At 34.2% G+C, this 16,699-nt stretch overlaps 1 protein-coding gene across 7 annotated transcripts in view; it reads left to right on the plus strand.

The window, feature by feature from the left end:
• Positions 1-16,699, plus strand: part of Ac78C (Adenylyl cyclase 78C) — a 71,291-nt gene that overhangs the window by 30,992 nt on the left and 23,600 nt on the right. For 4 of the 7 annotated variants that reach the window (XM_053745599.1, XM_053745604.1, XM_053745603.2 and 1 more), the window contains exons 3-4: positions 3,503-3,556; positions 10,298-10,368. In XM_053745599.1, coding sequence (XP_053601574.1) covers positions 3,529-3,556; positions 10,298-10,368 — 99 coding nt within the window. In that variant the 5' untranslated portion in view covers positions 3,503-3,528. Of the gene's footprint in view, positions 1-2,619; positions 2,701-3,502; positions 3,557-10,297; positions 10,369-16,699 lie in introns of all 7 variants that reach the window. The other 3 variants (XM_053745600.1, XM_064435976.1, XM_053745602.2) reach the window with 1 other exon arrangement.

Below are 16,699 nucleotides of genomic sequence, written 5' to 3' on the forward strand. Positions count from 1 at the left end.
ATGAGTTTGTTTCCTTAACTTTTAGATGTAAAACTATATAAAAGTTAAGCAAGAGCATATTCCTTTATCCACGAGTACGCTCAATGTAATAAACTGCACAATAAAGGAGTTTATCAACAAGTTCCGCGATGAGCAAAGTGCTAATAAAAAAGTTTTTACAGCGAAATATCACATCCCGGTACGTGCTTGGCGTTTTTGTGAGATATTTGACGTAGAACAGAGGAAACATAAATATATTATTTCAAGATGGCGATGATAAATACATGCGCGTTCCCGGCCTTCATAACCATGACGATGGTACCGCCATGTTTTGTATATACTCGTATAGAAAATGTCTGGCTATCTGCTTCGGTTTAATCCTGGCAGAACCTGCAAAACCAAAAAGTGTAGGCTTGATGTCGTGGACGCATGCTAATAACCGACAAGGGATGCCGAAGACGACCCAGTAAAGAGTAGGTAAGCGGACCTTGGGCTCCAAAATGGTGTGGCTGAGAAAGAACTAGATAATACGCTTAGAAGAGAAAGAGACGTATTGAAATGGCACGCAAAATTACAAAAAAATATGTGCAAAAGGTGGACTTATTGCGGTATGGCATTCTCTACAGTATTACTACAACATAAATACGAGATACATATATTTAGATCCAGGAATCGCGGAACTCGAAGGCCCCATTTTGCTATAAATGGAGGAAGGAGAAAAACATTCTGAATTGGTAACAAGTTGTTTTAGCCTAGTGCCTGTGACAATGACCAGATTAACCAAGCTTTAGGTACTTTTTATAATCTGAGCTGCATACGAACTAGATGCCACATTCTATTGAGAAACCCTAAACATTAATGAATAATCTACTATATATATAAAAACTAAAAACACTCACTCATCACGAAATGTCGAATACGAAAACCATTTACTAAGTCAATAAATGGCGACGTCCGCTAAGAAAGGATTTTTAGAAATTCCAACCCTAAAGGTGAAACATTATTTTTTAAGATAACACATAAAATATCGGGCATAGCCGCGGGAAAAGCTAGCTATTTTCAAATTTATAAGTACCAAAGTGAAATATAATAGATATAGCAGCAAGTCTAGAATGTCTAGACGCTTAATTCAAGTTAGGTCTTTAAGTAATTAGTAAGTGTGTACAGACGAATTATAGCGCACTTGAGTATTAAAACTGTAGGGTTATATACTATTCGGGATTGTAGGGATGATACTATTCGGGAGTATGGTGAAATCCTAGTGATATGTGTTGAGGGTCTCTCTCTTCATAGTTTTATTTCCTCATAGCTGAGAGTCGTGGTTATCACGTGGAATGAAACACACACAATAACTTTCCTGGCGCTATTAGTGGAGTTGTTTGCCATTGCCTCTTCCATTTCACACACGAGTTTATAATCAACCAGTGTGCAGGTTTCGTTACGATGTTTTCCTTCACTGGAAGCAGGCGGTGGGCTATGAAAGATACTACACATGAGTCAGATTGGCATACAAACTCATGTGACACGAGTAGGATTCGAACCTGGGAACTTTCAATCCACAGGCGGGCGTCTTAACCGTTACACCACCACCGCTTCATGTTGAAGGTCTGAATGAAAGAACATGTGCTAGCTTAGTCGCAGCTTCGCTCGTGTCAATTATCTACATCAATAATACTCTTACTCCAATAGTGGTTTTCATATACTACAGTTTTCAGCAATTCTTAGGTTTGACCTTCACGACAAAAGTGGCATCGTCAGACATTAACTTCCTTCATCATTCCTAAAATGATTGTAATCTGAGAGAAGAAGAGGAAGAAAGTTGAGAGAGAAACTTCAACCAACACGACATGATTCCTTATTCTGTGTTCGTCTAGTCTAGACCACGTCTAGCCGGCCCCATCGATATTTACTTTGAGTTTCGTAGAGCAAGTAGATAGAGACCAATCACCAACGAGCTAAACAAGTTTGAAACTTGTATGTAGTTTGCATAAACAAGTCACAATGGTCGCAAATGCGCCGCGCCTTGGGAGTTCCTCACTAGTGATGTGCCGTTTACGGTAATTTATCGAAATAAATTTCGTAGTGTTATATGTGACCTATTGTTGGTCTAGGTCTGGCCTTGTTGGTCTCTGGTAAAGGCCTCCTCCATTTCTGTCTTCCGTAGATTTCTGTCATAGCAGTTTGTTGGCCCAGCAGTGGGAGACATAAAAAAATAAAAGCTGAAATTTCAAAAAGTAAATAAAAATAGTTACTACAGAGAAAACATTTACTAATTAGGTCGTAGTTATCTTTATGATTAGGGTATAACCAAATTTCCCTACTAGCGAGTACTGTTCAGTAGAGAAAATTTCCAATAATGTTGTCTAACGAATAAAATTACGGAAAACTTATAGTGCAATAGAATAATTAAATTTTAACCTTATTTCGACCAATTCATTAGTACATTACACATTACGCTAGCACAAACTCCAGCCTTTGCCAGGATATGCTATCCTGTCAATGTCACGTTTTCCTTTACTTCTTTTCCACTCCGTCTCCTCCCCTCCCTCAATATTTATAAGAAATCCTCTCTATATACGGGTGATCGTTTCCGAGAATTGTGATAGTGTGACACTTCACTAGTTCTGAAATCAATTTCAGCGTCCACGAGCGTCTCTGACAAGAGCACTAATCGACGACTCGGAAAACGTCGAGTAATTCTCGGGTGTCGATTCTACTAATGTAAGTGAATATAGCGTGTCGATAGTAGTTCTTATTGCTTGATATTAAGAAGTAACTATTCAGTCAGATGCGATATTGACTTGACGATAGGCATAATTGCACGTCAAGTTACTCTGTATAAAACTCTATGCAACGACAATAGAGAAATAAATAAACACTTATTGCCATAATTTTATGGAGTGTTTTACGTTATTATTAAATAGTATGTGATAACTAGTTAGTAGGCAAAATAATGGGTCAGCTAAATAATTTCCATTTGTATAAGGCTGAATTTCAGAGGCGAATTGGAGTGAAACCCCGGGGCATAGCTAGTTGATTTGTAAGAAGTGAAATTTGACACAACACAGGTTCTGTCTTTTTATGTCTGGGATCTCTGCGTGCATAGACTGAAATAAAAGAAAATGAATGAAATAAAATAATCCTGAGCTATTTTCAGTTTGCTTCCATAAACCGTTGGAGTTCAGGGTTCGTTTTCATTATTTTTCTTCTCTACTTAACACGGTCTTCTTAATTTTCATGGTCCTGACAGACCATTGGCTTTTACTTCTTGACCGCTTCCTCCTGGTCCTCTTCATACCCAAGTGTTGGCGTTACGTGATCAAGGATGATATCCGTCCTGACAACTAAGGATGCCAAACAATGTGAAGTAGGAAAGAAATAGTAGGAACACGGTGCATGGGCTCCGACGCTCAGTGGCCAAGGAAGAAACTGAGAAAACGCTGAGATCAAAAAGATTCTACTTAACGACAATGAGCGAACACTTTGGAATGGAATTAATTAAGAATTTGTTATTTTATTTCAGTTCACACTGACAAGAGGGCGGCAGTCATGCCGTCCCCGGATAAACGGAAGCAAGGTGAGTGAGTGTATTCATTCACGTGAATGAGTTATATGATTTACATTCAATTAGAGACGCGTGATCAAAGCTTTTGACAAATAACTGTAAAATAGAGATATAGTGAATATTTTTTTCACTATATTTCAATTTTTCAGTTTTCTTTTTAAAATTTTTGAGCTAAAATGATCCATGTTTTCAGATATTTTACGTGCGAATCGACATAGCAGTTCATTAGCTAACGTATTTATAAGCACTCAGAGCGTCAATCAAGGTGATTGTGTTAACACAATCATTTCCTGTATGTATATATTACACACATGAAATTTTAATTAATTAATTATACCTCATATGAATCTTAATCTGCCTGTCTAATACAGCGGAGTAAGTTTGTTTCCTTATCACAAAAATACTGAACGCATAAGAATTTCACGTGGACGAAGTCGCGGCTAATAGCTTCTTGAAAGTCACCAAAGAATAGTTCCTTCAATTAGACACATTTGTGGCTGTTACAATGGCTGTAAGAAGTTTTAAATTCCTTAAAATTAATTCACTAAAACAATATTAAAAGTCCTCTTCCAGAAATTTACATTTTTAAACTCAAATTTCGTAATATGTACCTACCTACCTACATAGATCTAGGACAAAATATTGTACCTATATAAATAAAAAACTTGCTTCAACAGTTTTGAAATACTACTTTTTTATGCTCTCGTGGATCTCACAAACCACGATTGAGGATGCTGGGCGGAATTTTAAATGGAAGCCCGCTCCGCCCACGTAATCACTATGCTGTTCCCGGCTACATATACAAATGAAAGAGATAGATTGCTTTTTTGTGCCTAACAATGTTATATTTTACTAACAAGTATTATGTAATTCACGTTACAAGTTACTTGGGATAGACATTCATACTAATATTACGAAGAGAAAATATTTGTTTTTTGTTTCTTTGTTTTTTGTTTGTATGGAATAAACTCAAAAACTACTAGGCCGATTTTGATGACATTTGGCACAGAGGAGTGATTTTTTTTATTATGATAGTTTTACCTGAGCAAAGCCTGCCGCTAGTATAGAATAAAATAGTGAAAAAAAAGGGTGAAAATAAACAACGTATTTTCTTTGCAAAAAATAATAATTTGAGGTGAAGACTCGGTTTCGGTTTCCGCCGAAACTTAAACTTTAAATACTTGGTATGCAAAGGTTTTTCTACTAGCTTGTACATATTAACATATGTACATATTAACATATGTACAAGCTAGTATAAAAATCTTAACTCCTCGAAAGACAAAGACTATGGTACTTATAACACTCCTTGTTTTTGTGGAGGGTTATAACAATGCCGCTGAGTGGCGCAGTGATTACGAATTTCTCATGAATATGCTGATGGCTCCATGACTGAATGAACGATTGAACGAATTTATTATTCAGGTGATTGGCAGCGCTACATTGTAGTTTCACCTTAATTACTAAATATATATTTAGTAATGATATAATATAGTAATTAAGGTCAAATTCAACAAAAATAAATTGGTTCAATCGTTCATTCACCAATAAATAAATCTTTAAATGTTTAATTAACGACGACCTCGGTGGCGCAGTGGTAAAGTTCTTGCCACTGGACCGAGAGGTCCCGGGTTCGATCCCCGGTCGGGTCATGATGGAAAATGATCTTTTTCTGATTGGCCCGGGTCTTGGATGTTTATCTATATATGTATTTGTTATAAAATATAGTATCGTTGAGTTAGTATCCCATAACACAAGTCTCGAACTTACTTTGGGGCTGGCTCAATCTGTGTGATTTGTCCTAATATATTTATTTATTTATTAATTAATAGTGTGGGTATTATTTTTTTATTGGGGAATCTCCACAGATTTATGGGCGCTATCATCTTGGGATCAGTCCCAGTGTCTCGAGGCCCATTCAGTATCTCGAAAAAACTTTTGTGTACCTTGGATACATAAATATACCTTTGAACCAGTAGAGATAAGAGAGACACATAAATTTATTAAATTCAAAAGTAAATTATTTTACTGGCTTTTAAATAAATGTTTTTATGAAATTAAGAAATTGTTCCAGAGTCATTTATAATTGAATTATTTACACGGGACTTTCCTTTATGATTATTAAATAGTTGATCAAATATTTATAACATTTAAAAGTTTCAATATATATAATGTAATGTAATTTTAATACTTGACATTCCTACGCCAACTGTGGCAGAATATGTTGTACTTTTGATTGTTGTCATCTATTTATATCATCATATTCTTTGGAAGAAACGATTTCTATTATATTCTAACCACTGGGTGCAGATCTAAAGCAGACATTACAAGTCAAAGTTGTCAGTCAAGTTTATTGTAACATTTTCAGTTCAGTAAAAATATGGTTCTAGTGATCGAACTCCGAATCCCTATGTATCTTCTATTTACATATATTATACTGCAAATAAGTACTATATTTATATTTCTACTTCAGATTATACAAACCAAGTTATAAGCCATCAGGCGGTATAGAAATTCTATTCCATTTAACTTGTGATCAAGAGGATAGAAAATATTTCACAAAAACACTTCCGAAATACGCGAATAGGTAAGTAATTAATCAGAACTTCTCATTGGACACATTTTATATAACAAAAACAAAGGAACAAACATCGTAAATCTGATCGCGGCGGCCGCACCAATATTATTCCGGCAACGATTTATGTGCAATGTTACGAATGATACTGCCGAGCTTCGATTATTGTTGATCCATCAAATCTATTGCAACTGTTTTGGGAAGTGTTCCAAATTTAAATCTCTATCTGAAGATGATCTGAAGAATCCATGGAACAAAAATATAGATAAAAAATCCTGGAAGAATCTAAATCATATGGTTTCTTTTTCTTCTTTAACTTTCGTCATTGATTTTTGTGGGTAAGTGTGGGTCATATAACTTTTTTTTTTTCAAATAAACTAAAAAACTACCTACTTTTAGACTGAAAATAAGTACTGAAATTAAGATATGGACTAAGCGGGCATCTTGTGGCTCATATCTATTGTGTAACTAGTTTTTCAATTCCATTGGTATTTCACCGAAGGAAACACATGTTTCATGTGTTTGCTGAACAGCTGTAGCCAGTAACATTCTATTAATAACAAACAAAAAAGTAATTAAAGCGATGAAGAATGCGTATAAAGTTCGTAAGCAAACTCCATTCACCGAAGGCCTGCCAAGTTTCATTTGGAATGCCAAAGCGATTTTACGGAATACTCCTGTTGTGCTCCAGACTTAATTCCCGGCTGGGCGATAATATTAAAACGCCTACTGGTGAATGGGGACCATTTACTAGTAAGCATTTTACTATTATTTCATTTTGAACGTTTTGAGTTTGCCATCGACGCTCAAAAGAAAAACAAATTTACGACGAGTTTTTTTTTTAACACATCAGTGAGTTGTCTTCCACGATTATACATAACATCACTTTATTTTGTTGCCAATATCTATTAGTTGGTAATTAGTTGTCAACTACAGGAATACAAGTAGTTTTTTGTACTAAGCAAAACTAAAATTAATTTTACCTAAATTTTGTCGCTATTTTTAGCCATTATCTATTAGTATTTGATTTTATCGCCAAAAAGGGCGACCGCGTGATCCACGATGAGCGACTAGGTCTGGGAGACAATGGGAACAAGTCTATTTGACGGTCTTGTCCAAACTTGGAGATTAACGGAATTGTTTGCAAGAATTAGACGGTGACCAGCGAAGCGGCAATATGGAAAGTAGGCTTGATTGTCACGAGTTTTAAAAACTACTATTATTTTTGGTAGAAATTTTTGTTGAAGGAAAATCAACCCAGGAGGACACACGCTTGCGTCGTAAGTTTTCTGATCTGAGTCATGACAAAAAGTAGTGATTCTTACGGAAAAGATTATTGGTAACCTATAGGCCCATGTTCCAAACAACTTAAACGCTCTGTCCAGTTTAGTGTGAATGTACCTACTCCATTGCTTTGAAATCGTTACATTTTCTTGACTTTACATAACCTTACACCACATGTGGTTCTGTGTTGCGATTACATATCCAACAATTAGGTTAACTTTAGGACTAGGTTATTAATTTTCCCATGCTTTTCCCAATACTTTCGGAATTTTAATTTTATATGAAGTCTATTTAAATATATTTTTAATTGCTACATATTGGAAATATATGAACTTAACGGTTCCTCTTTATAACTCAAAGGTCAACTGCAAGAGCAGTGACTTCCCCATTCACCTCAAAAACATTACTCCACATTCATAAACAGTTGTGCAACCCATCGGGTCGACTTGTTGCGATGATATCACAGTTGCAAGTCGACCTCTTTCTGAGAAGGTGTGGTTTGTATGCATATCGATGCATACAAACCACAGCATTGCAGTTTATACGCGTCGAATAGAGTAAGGGTGGCTTGCACCACTAATTAGATGTTAACTACAACAACGTAAAGACGTAATGTATGCCATTTTGTCTGAATGTCAGCGGTGCGTAGGTCAAAGTCAACGTCAAATTTGAATGGTTCAACTCAGGGTGAGTTGCAGCTATTCTTGTGCAGTTTTCAAAGAGCAACATGTAGCTGGTGTCCTGAATATCCCGAGAAAATTTTATCGTGTATGTAAGGATGAGTGGTAACATGCATTGCGTTTTTATCATGGGTCATGATGGAAAATTTATTTATTTATTTATCTATTCACAACTTATATCTTTACAGGCTAACCCAATTCGATAGTGTAGCCTACAGAAATAACTTTACAACCTATAACAAATTAAAATTAATGATATACGTGAGTACACTCAGGGTACAGTTAAATACGACTATGTCATTAGCCACAACATTTAGTGTGCGCAAGGCGCGCGTCAGCGGAGCCTCCCGCTGCAGGTTAGTTCGTGCGAGGGGCACCAGAAGCAGCAAAAACAAATGATCTTTTTCTGATTGGCCCGGGTCTTGGATGTTTATCTATAGATATTCGTTATAAAATATATTATCTTTGAGTTAGTATCCCATAAAACAAGTCTCGAACTTACTTTGGAGCTCTTTGAGTTAGTATCCCAAAAGTCTCGGACTTACTTTGGAGCTAGCTCAATCTGTGTGATTTGTTCTATAATATATTTATTTTTTATTTATTTTATGGGCAGGTTAAAGTTAACGTCAAAGTTGAGTGGTGCAACCTTCTCCAAGTGTGGAGTGTTAAACATAAAAGGTGTCTGTCTAGTGTATGAGTTGGTTATGGCTAGTTTCCAGTTACAGTTTAGATATTAAAGTGATTATTTTCAAAAAGTTTATGAAATAAACCACATACAGACGTAAAGTTCTTCTGAATGTTAAATGAATCCTTTGTATAGATTTACGTTTTAATTCGCAGTTCAGTAAAATTCGCCGAAAATAACAGTTTTACGACGCAACACTATAAGCTTTTTACGACGAACTAAATCATTTCAGACTGAAAGCAGAATAAAACTAGTAGTGGTTCAACTGGCGTTTTACTGTTCAATATTAAAATCCGATGTTATAAGTACTATGTACTGTAAACAGCACATCAACACTTCCAAATTCATTCGACATTAACCTCTATTACCGCGGACTGGAGGTTATACCTCACATGTGGTGGACTGTAGAAGAGTGAAAGCATTATTTTTAAGAGCTAAATGCAATCAAATATCATAAATAAAATGTAATTAAACATTAAATCATAATTAAAAATGTATTCATAGAATTGTAACAAAATGCGCCTTATAATTCCATTTTGTTGATAATATTGGGTAATCCTATTTTAGAATCCCCCTTTAATAGTATATAACAAGATCAGAAAATTGTTAAAAATATCTGTGCTCTAGATAAAACAGATAATATACTTAAGATCATTGTCATAATTAATATACTGCTACCGCTGGATCATTAAACCAAGATTTGAAGTTGGTTGGAAAGTCCATTTAAAAAAATAATAACATTTAATTAATAAACTCGACTAACATAAAAAAACTAAAAAGCTGTCGAACAAACATAGCTTTTTTCCCTAACATATTATACTCTATCTATCTGTTAGAGTATCATTTAGTATGGAGCGTTTGGAAATTCTAAAAATGTGTGATTTTATTTTTGTCATCTTGTCATCTTTGAAAGCATTGTAATTATCACGAGTTCGAGACTTGATCGCGAAATATAACTGGGTCGATGAACCGAATACCGAAAGAATTGTACGAACGAAACCGATACGCTGGTTCATTTGGACAAGGTTAATTCGATTTAAATTTAGTTCCTAATACATAGGTACACTCGCGCACAGTATTTTTTTCACTGGTGTTTCTAATAATATAAGGGCCTTCCAATAGAAGGGCGTTCATCAAAATAAAAAATTGTCATCTACCCTATTCCCCATGGAACTTAGATACTTACCTATTGAAGTATGTACCTTACATACTTCGCGTAATAGCATTGACAGTCAGTTGTCTGTCAGTCACTGAGTCAGTAATGGAATTACAGTATATGTACAGCACTTTATGTCAACCTACTCAAAATTATTACGAATTCATCTTTACGAATACGAATTTACCGATTCGCGAGTTCCATACAAGATAACTTGACTTATCATGACTTGATTATACTATCTTTTTCTTTTTTTGACTTTTTCACATTGGCGCCCTAAAGGACAACTAAAGGTTTAGATTCCTTAGAAAAAAAAATGCATTAATGAAATCTTCCAAATTTTTTTCTGTCTCCAAATAATTGTTTTCTTTTTCAGATCGAAACTGGCTGGAAACTATGGCGGAACTACCCTCTGGAGTAGGGGAGGAGGACGTTGGTACTGAAAATGTGAGTTTTTTTTTTCATTATCATTATAATTTTTAGCCTTTTTATATCTACCCACTCGGAGTTCAGCTCTCCCATTTTTCGCGCCACTTCCTAGGTTCAAGCGGTTATTTTTGTCGTAGAAATTCTCTTTTTAACCCCCGACGAATCAACGACGTAGTCAACAAATCGTAGCTCATCAACGGATGAACCGATTTGGATGCGGTTTTTTTTATTTGATAGAAAATTTTTATGCGGTTTTTCTTTGATATGTTTGATCAAAATCGGTTCCGCCGTTCATAAGTTGTAGCTAAATGAATATTGAAAATCGCGGATTTTTAATTTGTCTAACAAATAAACTGTAGGGTACACTATTTACCTTGGTACCAGTATCCTCGACATGGTAGGTAGATCATGTTCGGTATGAAGAAATGGCCGCAAAACTCAACGCGCGATTCAACGTGCATTGCTGGTTGCTAATGTGAGCTTTGTTTCAACGCAATGAAAAACCAGTAACGTACCAGTTTAAATCGATTTTATTATATCTGATATTATAGCACTTTTAAAAGGAATCCGATAATATAGCACTTTTAAAAGGAATTTCGCTGTCACAGGCATCGATTTATTTAGACCTAAATTTTTTATACCAATATTTTTTATCCTCTGTAAGACATGATGAGTTCGCTAAGTAATATAGACGGAAATGTCTAAATTTCCCCCTTGTCGCCTCATTTTAACTCATTTTAACTTCTGATATATGTACATTTATAAAGATACTCCCCGAGGAGACGGCAATAATTTTAATTGCTCTCAATTTGGGTTATATTTCTCAAGCATATTATATGTCAACTAATTAACTCTATACGATGTGATCCCTACTTATTAGTAAGGACATACATTCGTAAACATTAGGTATGTTTACCTTCATTATCTGTGCCTTAGGTACCTCCGATTTAAAGTCTTTCAAGTCAACGAATTGGATTTTGCACATATAACAAAATTATTAAAAAAATATATTGTTTTATTAATCAAATTACTTAAGAAAAGTCACAAATCGTGGATTTATTTGTACTTCATTTTCTACAAATGCAACTATTCCCTTGCAGTACATATATAAACATTTTTAAACTCACGACAGTGAGTACCTATGTGTATTTCATACTTTCGATCTCCATAACATATTGGAAGCTACCTTTTTGACAACAAAGTAGCCTATGTTTGACCTCTGGTCTTTAACCTTTATCTATTCCAAATGTCATTAAAATCAGTTCAGTGGTTTAGCCGAGAAAGCATAACAGACACATTTATAATATTAGTTGAGTTCTGGATAATATATAATCATACAACAGGTGGTATAATCCAACATGAAGACAGAAGGCAAGTATCCGATTTCCACGACATCAAACACACGTATCCGTAATACATATGTATGAGTGTTTGTCCGTGCCGTTTGTCAAAGCAAAAGGGTCAATAGGGCAGGGGTTGTTTGCCTCTGCCAGTATTTATAGGTAGGTACTAAGGGAAAATACGCAGAAAAAAAAATCTTGCCAGTGTTCCTCTACCTCTTCACATTTATCGTAATTGATAAATGTGAAGGTGTGTTGGTCCTTCTTTCAACTCAAAATGGAAGAATTTACATCTAAGGTGTTTTTTTGTGGAGATTCGTTGGTTCATTGGAGAGCCCGATTGTGACCTGGGCTACTTTTTGCCGGATCGGAACAACTAGTTTTAAATACATTTAACACTAGCTTTTCGTCTCACGACGTGATACACGCGCAAACAAACCATATTTTCCGTGGAAAGTTTCCTTAACTAATCCCGAAGATTTTAATAGAAAAGTCAGACCTAAGAAAGTAGTTGTATGTGTTTTATTCCACAAAATGACCACGACCCTCAGCCATGAGGAATGCTTCGAATCGTTTCGATAATTATGATAACGAAACTATTTTTAGGGTTGTAGATTTTTTTTGTGTCTTCCCACTCATGACATCATAATACGTACATATTTTATACAAATCCCCTTGAGAGTGCCCTTGAGAATTTCAGGAACAAAAAACACCCTCTGTCTTATTCTTGGTATTCTTGGTTCTACACGTGCCCGAAATTCCATGGAAATCCGTTCTGTGGATTTTGTGAGCTTTTGCATTGGATACCTAGAACGATAAATTACACCCAACTGAGACCCAACTTTAAACTGAGAGACCTAAGTCTAGAAGTTGTAATTATATTAAACTCGAGACGATAAATTATTGTTTCAATCCTAGAGGTCTGCAAGTTGACTAATATATTTTATTTACATTAATTCAACTGAAAACACGTTATGTACACGTAATTTTACAGATATCGAACCTAAACCTAAGTTTCGGGATTACTAGTTATATAATTGCATGAATTTTAACGTTAGGTACTTTAGGTACACAAAAGTAAACCAGCAATTTTAGAGATACGAGCAAACAGCATTATCTTAGTTTTATAAATTTGATCAATGTACTATGTAAATCAATGTACTATCCAACAGAGAACATTGTATCATCGCATAGCATTTTTATTAATTTCTTTTATTTCTTAGCGGAAAATAAAAAATATTGATACAGATTATGCCACACTAGATAAATAATGTTATTAGAATCTTTAAAGTTTACAAATACTTTATAGTTTATAGTTTACATATACTTTATAGTTTATAGTTTACATATAATTTATAGTTTACATATACTTTACTACTAGGTATGATAGGTAGGACGGTAAATATTACAATCATAATGTTTTAAAAAAAAGATATTGCGAAATCATTGAAACGCTGAATACTGGATTTTAGACGAAAATAATATTCGTCCACAGCTAAGTATGTTTCCAAACAAAAATTTCTATCTACCAAATTAGTTTAAAACCGTTCTCCCATTTGAGTGGTTCCCCTAGACTTCAGACCAGCTTGTTAAATCAGGCATGCGACAGGCTCACTGCCCTCGATGACTGACGCCAGAATTACACCTATAGAGTATACACATGGCTTTGTTTATCCATGTGTAACTCTATAGGTGTTCGGTGTTTTAGTGTATGTTTGTTACTCTTTCACGCAAAATCTACTGGACGGATTTTTATGAAATTTGGTAGACGAGTAGAATATAAACTGTAATGAAACATAGGGTACCTTTTATGCCGAAATTCCCATGGGGCGAAGCTAGTGGAATATATTTTACACTAAGTATGTTAATTTATATATATATATATATATATATATATATATATATATATATATATATATATATATATATATATATATATATATATATATATTTACGCCTTTTATGATGATGATGAAGATGATGCACCAATCTTTATTTACCCATTCCTGGATGTCTCTGGAAACCATTGTTTGGCCAACGTTAAAGTTTGGCCAGCTCAATATACTTATTTTATTTTAGACATTAGAAAATAATTTCTGATTTGACTTTGGCGGGATTTAAAAATAAGCACTTATAGGTATTTAAATAACCAAACACAATAATCAAAAGTCACTTTAATTGACCAGTTTTATTAATAAATTACGTAATTTACAGTTAATATTTTTTGTTCTTACTAAAATAAGTTGTATTCAGAAATCGTGACGTCATAGCACACTACTGTCATACAAGCTCGATATAGGTTTTTCTTTTTGATATTCGAAAAAAGTATCTTTTTGATTAGTTGAAAAGTACTCAGTCAATTGTTTCTTTTAAGAATATTCTTAACTGTCTAAAGCCTTTTAAAATTGCAAGATTATCGCAACATCGCATCACAAAACAATAATACTAAAGCACTCATTAGAAAGTTTCCGCAAAAACAATTCGTTATTCTACATTTATTCAGAGATATCGGTTGGCACCGTGCCAGATGGCATAAATTAACTGTGGTTCTTTATTTTCTTTTTTATAGATTTTGTCTACGTCAGAAATTTGAGGTAATAAAATATAACTAGAAAAGGTAATTACAGTAATTTACTTATTAATTTTTTTATAGAACATGACCACTCCATAACTAAGCGCTATTGAGCAATGAGAACAATCTTTTATATCCCAGAAACGTGTGTTCACGACAAAATAGCGACTTTAATTATAAGTAAATTTTATCTCATAATATTTGTCTGTGTTTTTGTGCGGGTAGCATACAATCTACCTTAGGACAGGGAGGAAACCACACACGTCTCGTCATTACTACGCTACCATGTCAATGTCCGCTCGAACACATTCGTCTTTCCGCTCGGCCCAAACTCGTATCGCTCCACCGCAGGCCTGTGTCTCGATTTAACCGACTGGAAGAAATACGGAGTTCTATTGTGGCCCTTATCTCTGACTACAGCCAGAGGTTTCAGTAGATTTCTTGTTAGAAAATATAGGTAGGTTTGCGGTTTAATATTAGTATAAATATCGACACTAAAAACGCGTGCAAGAAAAAGAGGTAGTTAAATGACAAAGTACTCTATTAATATATACCAAGAAAGTCGTTGGGTGTGTTTCATTCCACGTAATGAACACGACACTCAGACATGAGGAATACAACTGGACCACCTTTACACCGCAATTTTTTAAATGTAGTTTTCGCATTTTAAGCGTATTTATGAACCATATACCACAGACCATTCGAATCAATAGACGATTGACGTCACAAACTAAAAATTTATCTCATCTAAGTAAGATCCATGTGTAATAAAAATTAAGTATATCCGGCGAAGAAATTTCTTAAAATCAAAAGAAAAGATGGTAGAAAACATGTTATTTTCGTCCCCCAATCCATCCTAGGTAACGAACTTCACAAATAGTGTTGGCAACTTTTAAAAGCAAAGTTCCGTGTCCTATCTTACTCCCAGCTCAATAATAAGCCATTTATTTTGCGTTTTGAACTGTTTACATCTATAGTCAAAAGCGATAGGAGAGAAACATCTTGGCTGAAAAATAAATAAAAGATTGCTTTCATTCGAGTATCCAAACGTTCTTTCGTGCAAAATCTTTAAAAGATACAATAAGATACGGTGATGGTAGCCAATCATCGGTGAGTCACTCATAATATCCGGGTCTCATGAGGTCCGCTCTTGTTTTGTTAGGTTAGTTGACGAGGTCAGAGAATTGTAAAAGATATATATAAACTATATAAAATAGATATATTTAGGATCATTATGATAATTCATAGACTGTAACAATGCAGCTGGATCTAAGCATATGACTTAAAGTTGTTTGGAAATTCAATTTTCAGAAAATGTGAAATTATAAAAATAAATTAACCATTATAAAAAACAAAAATTTTGTATTATTAAGAAGTAATTAACATAAACGTAATATTTAATGTAGCTGTCGAACAAACATAACTTTCTCAGCGAACATTGTGACGTCATTCCTACATGTCATTTAATAAGGAGCGTTTGGACGAGTCAAAAATGTGTGATTTTATTTTTGTCATATCTTGGAAAGGATTGTCATCGTCAGAGTAATTTTTTCACTGATGTTTCTAATGAATAGTAATCCTTCAGCCCTTCGAATAGTAATCAAATCAAAAATTTGTCAACTAGCCTCCCTGTTGTCTCTGCGTGGCCTGGATCATTATTATGTCACGTAAAATAATAATATCAAAATACCTACTTGCGTGAAAGTTGTTAATATGGATGTTTGGTTTGATTACTCTGTCATGTAAAAACTACGACTTGCATATAAGTAAATTATAACCCTATTTTTTTTTATTATTCTTTTGTTTTTTGAATGCTATATTACCTGTAAGTATTAAATAATTTTACAAAATAAAACGACAATCATCTATTCAAGTCTATTAAACGTGTAACAACTTAAAAAATTGTTGTAGACAAACTGCTTGAAGTACACATAATGTAACAGAATTTTGTGGGCAGAAGTATATAGGTAAGTAGATTACAGAAAGAAGTAAGTAATTTACCAACCGTTCTAAGTACATGTCTAAGAAATATAATATCATTAACAAGAATAAGTAATAACAGTTACAAGTTCTGAAACAAGTCTGACTTTCCCTTATTTTATCGTCAGATCTTTGTGATCTCCACTTAATTCTCTTCTACAACTTCGGCGTAACACGAAATACGGACAAAATGAGCAAAGTGACCTAAAGAAAATTGCGGTTTCCCAGTTGCGGAGCCCTGAATCCGTATTCATATGTTTATTGTATTTATATTTTATTTAGGCAAAACCAACGTTACATTTAATTATACTTTTGCGAACATTTTTTTATATATTCTTTTTTTGTAATTTGATTTTTGTCATTTACTTTATCTGAAATTATTTTATTCTTAAAACCATAATAAATTATACTTATAAGGAGGTAACAATCTATGTCAGGAAATAGAGTAGAATTAAAA

This window comes from Plodia interpunctella, chromosome 5 (genome assembly GCF_027563975.2).
Source record: "Plodia interpunctella isolate USDA-ARS_2022_Savannah chromosome 5, ilPloInte3.2, whole genome shotgun sequence".
Taxonomy (NCBI): domain Eukaryota; kingdom Metazoa; phylum Arthropoda; class Insecta; order Lepidoptera; family Pyralidae; genus Plodia; species Plodia interpunctella.